At 40.9% G+C, this 9,307-nt stretch overlaps 1 protein-coding gene across 1 annotated transcript; it reads right to left on the bottom strand.

Annotated features, from left to right (window-relative positions):
- Window positions 1-481: 481 nt before the first annotated feature.
- Window positions 482-3,351, bottom strand: LOC145040347 (uncharacterized). Its single transcript, XM_078988287.1, has 7 exons — window positions 3,175-3,351; window positions 2,679-3,083; window positions 2,435-2,570; window positions 2,094-2,341; window positions 1,662-1,973; window positions 1,227-1,356; window positions 482-1,134 (listed from the first exon to the last, which is right to left on the bottom strand). Exons 1-7 carry the CDS (start codon window positions 3,349-3,351, stop codon window positions 482-484), a joined length of 2,061 nt encoding a protein of 686 aa, XP_078844413.1.
- Window positions 3,352-9,307: the final 5,956 nt, after the last annotated feature.

Below are 9,307 nucleotides of genomic sequence, written 5' to 3'. Positions count from 1 at the left end.
TGTCGACGTAAAGCGACTATCCCGATCTGAAATAATAGATAATGGAACTCCATGCAGTTTCACTATCTTGTCAACGTATAATTTAGATAGCCTTTCTAACGAGTACATCTCTTTAATCGGAAGGAAGTGCGCCGATTTCGTTAATCTATACACAACTACCCAAATCGCGTCGTAACCTTTTGGTGTCCTTGGTAGCTTAGTCACAAAGTCCATTGTGATGTGATCCCATTTCCACACTGTAATCTTCACTGACTGTAACTGACTGTATGGCCTTTGGTGTTCAACCTTCACCTTCAAGCACATCAAACACCTTTTAACAAAATAGGCTATATCCTTTTTCATCCCTGGCTACCAGTAAGATTTCCGTAGGTCTTGATACATCTTGTTTGTTCCCGGATGGATTGAGTACTTTGACAGGTGCGCTTCCTTGAGAAGTAGGTTACATACTTCAAGCCACGACTATCCTTTTCCAATGATTGTATTACTCCCACACTCCTTCACTTTTCCACTTCTCTTCCTTCGACGCCTCCTCTTGAATATTTCTCAAATCACCTAGTAAGCTGGTGGTTACCCTAATCTTCATCATACGAATCTTAGGTGGTTCTCTTTTTTCCTTACGACTTAGTGCGTTAGCTACAACATTTGCCTTCCCTGGATGGTACAATATCTCACAATCATAATTTTTTAATAGCTCCATCCACCGTTGTTGTCTCATGTTCAAATCCTTTTGATCAAACAAGTATTTCAGACTCTTGTGATCAGTGAAGATCTGACACCTTGTCCTATACAAATAGTGTCTCCAAATCTTTAAAGCAAACACTTTTGCAACAAACTCCATATCATGTGTTGGGTATTTACGCTCGTGAACCTTCAACTGTTGTAAGGCATAAGCAATCACCTTACTGTTTTGCATCAAAACACACCCCAAACCTAACTTGGATGCATCACTATAAACAACAAAGCTATCATTGTCTTCTGGTAAAGATAATACTGGTGCACTGCTAAGCTTTTCCTTTAAGACGTTAAAGGCATTATCTTGCTCTAGCTTCCATTCAAACTTCACATTTTTACTTGTCAGGGTAGTTAGCAGTGCAGCTATGCACGAGAAGTCTTGTATAAACCTTCTATAGTATCCTGCCAACCCAAGAAAACTTCGAACTTCTGATGGGGTTCTTAGCGGTTCCCATTTTCAGTCGCCTCAATCTTTGCTGGGTCCACCTTGATACCATGTTCGTTTACAACATGTCCCCAAAACTGGACTTCCCGAAGCCAAAACTCATACTTTGAAAATTTGGCAAATAACTTTTCTTTCCTCAATAAACTAAGTGTTAGTTGCAGATGTTGCTCATGGTCTGCCTTACTTTTAGAGTATATCAAAATGTCATTGATAAATACAATTACAAACTTATCTAGGTATGGCTTGCACACCTGGTTCATCAGATCCATGAACACAGCTGGTGCATTGGTCAAACCAAATGACATTACCAAAAACTCGTAATGACCATACCTAGTTCGAAAGGCTGTCTTCGACACATCTTCTTCTCTGACTTTCAGTTGGTGATACCCCGACCACAAATCGATCTTTGAGAAGTAACTTGCCCCTGAAGCTGATCGAATAGATCATCAATTCTCGGTAAAGGATACCGGTTCTTTATAGTCACCTTGTTTAACTCCCTGTAGTCAATGCACATTTGCATTGTCCCATCCTTCTTCCTGACGAACAGTAGTGGTGCACCCCATGGTGAGGTACTGGGCTGAATAAAACCCTTGTCGAGCAAATCTTGCAACTGAGCCATCAACTCCTTCATTTCAGTTGGTGCTAACCAATAGGGCGCACGAGCTATCGGTGCTACTCGTGGGGTAAGATTGATTCGAAACTCCACTTGCCTATCCGGTGGCAAGCTAGCTAGGTCATCAGGGAACACATCTTGGAATTCGCATAGAACTGGTATATGTGTTATTTCAGGCTTGTCCTGCTTGGCATCGAGAACATATGCCCACTAACTTTGACACCCTTTCTTTAGATAACGAGTTTCCTTAGTCACTGATATCAAAATAGAGTCCTTAACTTACTGATCACCGTAAATCTTAACCATTCCTTTTTCTGGCACCCAAACTTGAACAATCCTATTTTCACAATCTATAATCGCTTGGTTTTTCGACAACCAATCCATCCCTATAACAATATCAAAATCACCTAGGGCTATAGGTAATAATTTTAATGGTACCACACCACCTTCTATTTCTATAGAGCAATCATCATATTCCTCTCTTACTACTACCCGATGATCGTCATCAGTTTCAATTTCTAAGGCATGTTCTAGAGTCTTTGCATTTCTACCTAGGTTTTTGCAAAAAGTAGTAGACACAAAAGATCTATTTGCACCAGAATCAAATAACACCCTAGCATGAATTGAGTTTACTAGGAAAGTACCTGTCACTACATTGGGGTTTTCCTGAGCCTCCTGAGCCGTCATGCGAAAAGCTCTAGCGTTTGGTCTACCAATATCAGCCTTTTTATCTGTTGACCGATTGTCTGTTATCCTGCCTTGATTGCTGTTACCTTTACTCTGGGGACATTTTGAGTTAATGTGGTTAGGGGAACCACACCTGTAACATACCCTTTCTATCTTACATTATGTGGCTATGTGCCCTGGCTTCCCACACTTGTAGCAAACTTTCTGATTCATGTTACACTCCCCCTTATGATAACGGTTGCATTTTGGACATTCCGTTACTCCAGAGCTTTGATCAACCTTACGTTCTTGCCCTGAAGTCTTGCCTTTCTTCGAATCATTATTCGTACCATCCCATTTTCTTTTCCCCAAAGCCCTGTCTTCACCTTGACGATTCTTCTCACGTTCGTGGCCTTCTGCAGCATCAACTGCAGACTGGAAAGTACCCAGTTTTTGAATTTGCACAAATTCATGGATAACTGTTCTCAATCCCCATATATAGCGTTCCACCCTTCTTTCTTCCATAGAAACGTAAAATTCGGCAAACCTAGCTTTCTCCGTGAACTTAGTGGTGTACTCTCGCACAGTCATATTCCCCTGTTCCAACCTCAAGAATTCTTCCTCTAACTGTTTAACCGTTGTACGAGGGAAAAAATTTTCTTTAAAAATCTTAGGAACTCATCCCATGACATATTCTTGGCTACCTCACGCCCCTAACCTCCTTCACCATGCCCCACCAATGTATTGCCTCCCCTTTTAGCATTGTCGTAACATAAATCACCTTGTCCTTATCCACATAATTGCTAGTATCGAACGTTCCCTCAATCTCCATGATCCATGTTGATGACAAAATGGGATCAATTTCTCCGTTAAAAATGGGTGGCTTGCAGTTCATGAACGTATTTTAACTACAACCCCGCCAATCGTGGTTTCCATGATGCCTTGTGGGTTGTGTAATACTTGGTTCACAACTCATATTTGGTGTATTGTACTTGTAGTCCTCTTCACCTCCACCCAAGTTACCTTCATACTCACCCATTATTGCTTCTCATGCTTGAGCAACTACATCTGGTAAGGTGTCTCGAATTACTCGAGCAATCTCATCAACCAACTCTTCTCTAGTGACCGTGTTTGCCGCACGACCCCTTCCACGACTTCGACCTCAACTGCGGTGGGATCCGGAGCTACCATGGGCCGATTATACAGGTATCGGTGCTGTAACAGCTCCTCGGCCTCTTCCTCTACCCCTACCTCTTCCTTGGCCCCGTCCACAACTAGCGTTTGGGATCAGTGGGGCTTCTGGTAGATCTCCTGGTGCTCTAACATAAGCTCTAATTGGGATGCGTTCTTCCTCCGGAGTGACCCTAGTGAACCTCCCAGATCTTCATGAATACATATTAACTACATATTTATGTTTGTAACACAATAAGTATAACAAACATAAACTTTATTCCAAATTATTAAAACTTCAAAAATTGACATATGTCTTGTTCACATCAAGTCACTTAAGCCAACAACCAAGAGAAATAAAAAGACAAATCATTGCACTCCTACTTTCTACTTTTTAAAAGCAATATCATCATATTTCAATATTTGCTTTCCCTCCTTCAAGTACTTCCTTATCTTTTTAGCTTTTCGATCTCCGGGACCACTTTGAATGACCAGCACCTCGGGCTGAGGTGGGTCTCTTCCAACCACCTTATTTAGGAATCTGTAAGTTTCCGCCTTGGCTTGTTTTGCCTGAGCCACAAACCCTTCCTACAACTTAGTGATAGTGGGTTTCCTTAGCTCAAACACCTCCTGTTCCAACCTTCGTATCTTGCGCTTACTTTTCTCAGTGGCCTCAACACGTGTTTGGTTCTTCTGTACGAGCCTTGACCTATGTTCATCTATCTCTTCAATCTTTCTTCTCAAACCGTGAATCTCGAGCTGTGCCTGTGGCATTTCATCTTTATAAAGTCTCTTCCAATAGGTACCAGGACTAGTTGGCGTGTACTCCACATAGGGCATATGGAACGTTTCGTATCTTTGTTCCACATGGTACTCCACGTGATTTCCCTCGGGTTCTTCCTCGGGGTCTTCTTCGGGTTGCTCATCAGGGTCTTCTTCGGGCTCCTCCTCAGGATCTTCTTCGGGTTCCACCACAGATTCTACATCCTCGTCTTCTTCATCTCGCTCAGATAGGCTGAGTGGAGTCGTTGGTTCCAAACTCCCTTACGAATCAGAGAGCTCTAACTTGGCCTTCAACTTCGCGTGGGGAAGTAACCTACTAGTACCCTCAACTGACACCCCACCATCGATGATTTCCTTTCCATGATCGATAGTACCTACAAACGAGACGCATTCCAGATTAGGCGATGTACCGCTCCTTCGGTTTAAGCTTAGGCGTTTAAACAATGACTAATCTGCTTAAACAACGCTCTAATACCAACTTGTAACGCCCCAAATTTCAAATACCAATAAACTTAACATAGTCCCAAAACATCCAAAAATCAAGATTCAAATACTAATGTAATTATTAATAACAATAGTGGAAGCAAATAGAAATTTAAGTAAACACTTGGTGCGCTACGTCTTCCTCAAAACTTGTCGCCTTCTTCAAGTCTGAACTTTATCCATTCCATTCCCGCTACCACTTGCTACGTTATTTCCTGGGTTGCGTGCATTTAAAGATTCTAATGGGTAAGCCTAGGGCCTAGTGAGTTCGTGGTTTTGATGCATACTGACATTAATAAAAAATTAATGCAACAATTTATCAAATATATTTCTTTTCATTTCTTTCCAACCTCTGTGACACACTAGGGAACTACTGTCATTTTCAGGGAACAGGTCCCTCCACCGGGCATGACAAATAAGCTTATGGCTATATAAATAGAGCGTAAGCTCTCCGCCGCGTACTAACACACTGTACGACGACTAATAATAAGACCGTGTAAATACACCTGTTCCTTATATATATATGTATATATATATATATATATATATATATATATATATATATATATGTCACCCACCATTTTCACTCCTGTATATGAAATAATTCATAAAATTCACACAAATAATTATAGCAATAACAACAGTAACATGTAATTGTAAATAATTTGAAATCAACTTTTCATGCAAGTAACCACAAATTGACACGAAACTCACCTTGTTGGCGTTAGGTCTTAACCAAAGCTTGTCACACTACATGCTCCCTACATTTAACCAACATATTTTCTAAGGCTCCCTTCTAGGAAACACTCTCTATGTGCTCGTTTGGTTCCACTATTCACTTATCTCGTTCGACCAACCAATAACTATACAATTTTATTATTCATAGGATTGATATTAATATTTGATCTAAATAGTATATTGTGTCATTATCGAACTACGAAAGCCTTCTTGTTAGAACAAAGTTCTATCAGGATCGTATGATTCTAAGCAAAATATTAATAAGAGCGTAAATAAGAACACAAGTATTGCAATGGAGATGTCGAATGATTAATGCAAAATACCCCAGAAGAGCTCGATTAAGAACTTCAATCTGTAGAGGTAAAAATTAGGGTTACCAGAATCAACGTGAACGACTAATCTCTTATATACGCATACATGCATGCATATATTTATAACAAAACCCTAACAACTTATTTAGATAAAGGAAACTATTCTAGATAACTACAGATGGATAAGCCCAATCCGATTACAAAACAAATAACCCAAGACGCAACACTAAAATATTCAACAATCTCCTCCTTTGCGTCTTTGGAGCAGAAACTCTATTCTCTTTTCACACCAGTGGGCGTCTTCACCGTTTCAAATATCCTCGGTATAATGGCCAGAACACGTTGTCTAAATGTTATATACCACCGAAGCAAATCTGTAAAATTCTTCTTGTCTGATGCTGAGTTCTGCTTGCATCGATGAATGATGTTGATAATATGCTCCAAACAATCTGTTGAAAACAGATGCTTGTCAACCAATGCAAACAGAAACTTAAGTCTGTCACCCATAGTGAACATGACAGTCAAGTTAGTTGAATCAATCTGCCCCAACTTTATTTTATTTACATCACCAGGATTAGATGTTGGCTTGACTGTCGGCTTCTTATTCATCACCCTTGCTATCTCCTGATCCATTGTGGCAAGCTCATGGATATAGGAGGCCAACATCCTTTTAAGATGTTTCAAAAAAGGCTCATACTCTCGTTGATTTGAGAGCAGAATGTTGTATAGCAAGATCCAATCATGAGGATTAAGATTGGGAAGATCTGCCAGAGAGATGAAATATTCCGTGTTTGCGGTACCACGGTTAATCTTGAAATGTACATTCATAAATCTCTCAGCAAGTGATGATTTCAGTACCTTGACTCTTGTAATCTTCTGTGCACTCCAAGTCAAGTACTGCGGTTGATAGTTCTTCAAGTAAAAATCAACTAGCTCCCTGTCAAACTTCAAATTGGGAAAAGGAACCTCAATAGTGACCTCAAAGCAATGATAAGTAAATGCTCTTTTAGTGATTGGCATGTCAAACTGCGAGTCCTTTGAGTTTTCACATTCAAAAGAAGCAATCGGTTCCAACCAATACATGGAAGGAAACTCAATCGATTGGGTGATAAGAGTATCTCTGTCCCACTCGGGAAACAGAGTCTTTTTGCACTGTAAGATATCCTCTGCTTCTTTAGTCATTTTCTCCTTCTCTTCAGCCTCTCTTGCCACCTTCATAGTCTCATCAAGCTCTCTGTCTCGTTTCTTTAGCTTGAGAGCTTCGACAATAGTCTCTTCAGGATTAGAGTCACTGTGTTCTAGAATTTTCTTTCCAGAAACCGAAGCTACATTAACCTTCGGTTCTGTTTTGACTTTACTCTCCTCTCCCCCTTGTGTCAGAAGAAAGACTTTCTCCGAGATGCCTTTCATTTCACTAAGAAGAGAAATGGCAGGAAGAAGTTTAGTTTGGAGATGCTTCCAAATAGTTAAAGTCAGAATCGGATCATGGGCTTCGAGAAGAGCAGTCAACATATTCTTCACATCACCAGCACAACTTTGAAAAACAACCCTTTGAGTCTTGAGCAGAGAGATCTCTTTTTCATTCTGGGCCAGTTGTACTTTCTGTAGATCAATAGTTGCCTGGTGTTTTATCAAGTCTTACTTCAATGTGCTTTCTGCAGTTAAAGTAGCAAAATGAGAATCCAAGGATTGAATAAAAGATGTGGATTCTGTTTTGAGATCAGCACGAAGGGCATCAAACTTAGTAGTCTCTTCTTGAAGAGTGTGAGAAAAGGAGTCAACAGAAGCTTGGTATTTTGCTGCATTAGTATCAGCATGAGCTTTGAGTGAATCAAGGAAAATTTGAGTTGTATGAACAACCTTAGTGACCTTCTCTGTGGCCTGGGAACATGAAGCTATGGACTTGTTAACTGCAGTAGTAGATTGGTCAATGGCTTCAGTATATTGCTGAATAGCAGTTTCCACAAAAGCTTTCATGACAACCCCACTATAAGCTTTGCTGTCTGCAAGTAGTCGGTCAAGCTTTTCATTAATGTCTTGAAGCTGTTGATTATTGGCAGGAGCATCAGCATCTGTATTAGTTGGAAGCCGGTAAGGACTAAAGTATAATGAAGCATACTCTTCATCATCTCATCCCAAAGTGGCACCAGAGGTAGAAGATGGGGTGGGAGATGGTGGTTTAGAAACAGGTGGATCAACCACAGGAGTAGCCTCTGTATCAGATACATTGACTTCTACTGGGATCTAGGGAATGGTGGTGATGGATTCTGTTGCAAGAGGAGTTGAGATAGGTGTAGTGGAGATAGGAACAGAGGTATAGGTAGTTGAAGTTGGTAGAGAAGAAGTTTCAACAGGAAGGGTTGGTATATCTGTGGGAACAGAAAGTGGAGCTTTCTGTTTTGGTGATTGGGTTGGAGTGGAAATTGTTGTGGGTTGAGGAGATGGAGGTGGGGTTTGAGATCTCGGAGGTGTAGGCTCTCTGGTGAACACTGGAGGATTCTCAGTTTCTGCTTCTTGATCTTCAAGGGTGTCAGGTTCAGGAGACAAATTTCTCTTAGGCCTTTTAGCCATCTTCTTAATCTTCTTCGGCTTTGTTTGAGAAGAAGCTTCCTCACCAGCCTTTCGTTTAGAAATTTTCAGCTTTTTCTCCTTTGCTTCTTCTTTCTCTGTTTTAACCACCCGCTTGCCTCTGGGAGCAGGTTGTTCCAAAGCATCTAGGGCAGCTTGTTGTTCTCCAGACAAGACCCTTGGACCAACTGGAGACAATTTTCGGTAATCGTCCATCACTGTGCTTTGTGTTGTGACACACCTGTACATCGATTCAGAAATTGATCCATAATGAGGAAACTTACGTGGATCAGATAGAATAATCTTCGTGGTGTGATATGTAGCGATAGAGGCAAGAAGAGCGTCTTTCATAACCGGAATCTCCAAAGAATCCATAGCTTTCCTTGTAATCACAGTCCAAAATCGACCACATGAAATTTCGGAGTGACGGGTTGTCGTATTCAAACTCTGCACCACTTGGGACCAGATTATTGTGCCATAATCCAGATTGATCCCGTTATATAGACCATAAAGAATGGGGAGAAAGCCTTTGCTTGTGGTATAAGAACCACCACTTCTTTCTGCCAAACCCTTGATGAGCAGGGTCAGCAACCCATTCCACTGCGATGGTAAGCAGGACTTCTTGACCTTCGCCACCGTTGTAAGGACGTCGGTGTACACCATTTCGTACAACATTGTGAAGATTTGGGTTATAGTGATGAAGTCTGGAGAGATGATGGAGGAATCAACTGCAAGCCCTAAAAGGGAACAAAATTTCGTCTTTGAAATCGAGGATTTCTTATCGTGAATACTGAAGTA

Source organism: Lactuca saligna, chromosome 4 (assembly GCF_052625555.1).
Source record: "Lactuca saligna cultivar CGN05327 chromosome 4, ASM5262555v1, whole genome shotgun sequence".
Classification (NCBI taxonomy): domain Eukaryota; kingdom Viridiplantae; phylum Streptophyta; class Magnoliopsida; order Asterales; family Asteraceae; genus Lactuca; species Lactuca saligna.
Note: the sequence above shows the minus strand (reverse complement) of the source record. Positions and strands in the feature narration are given on the sequence as shown.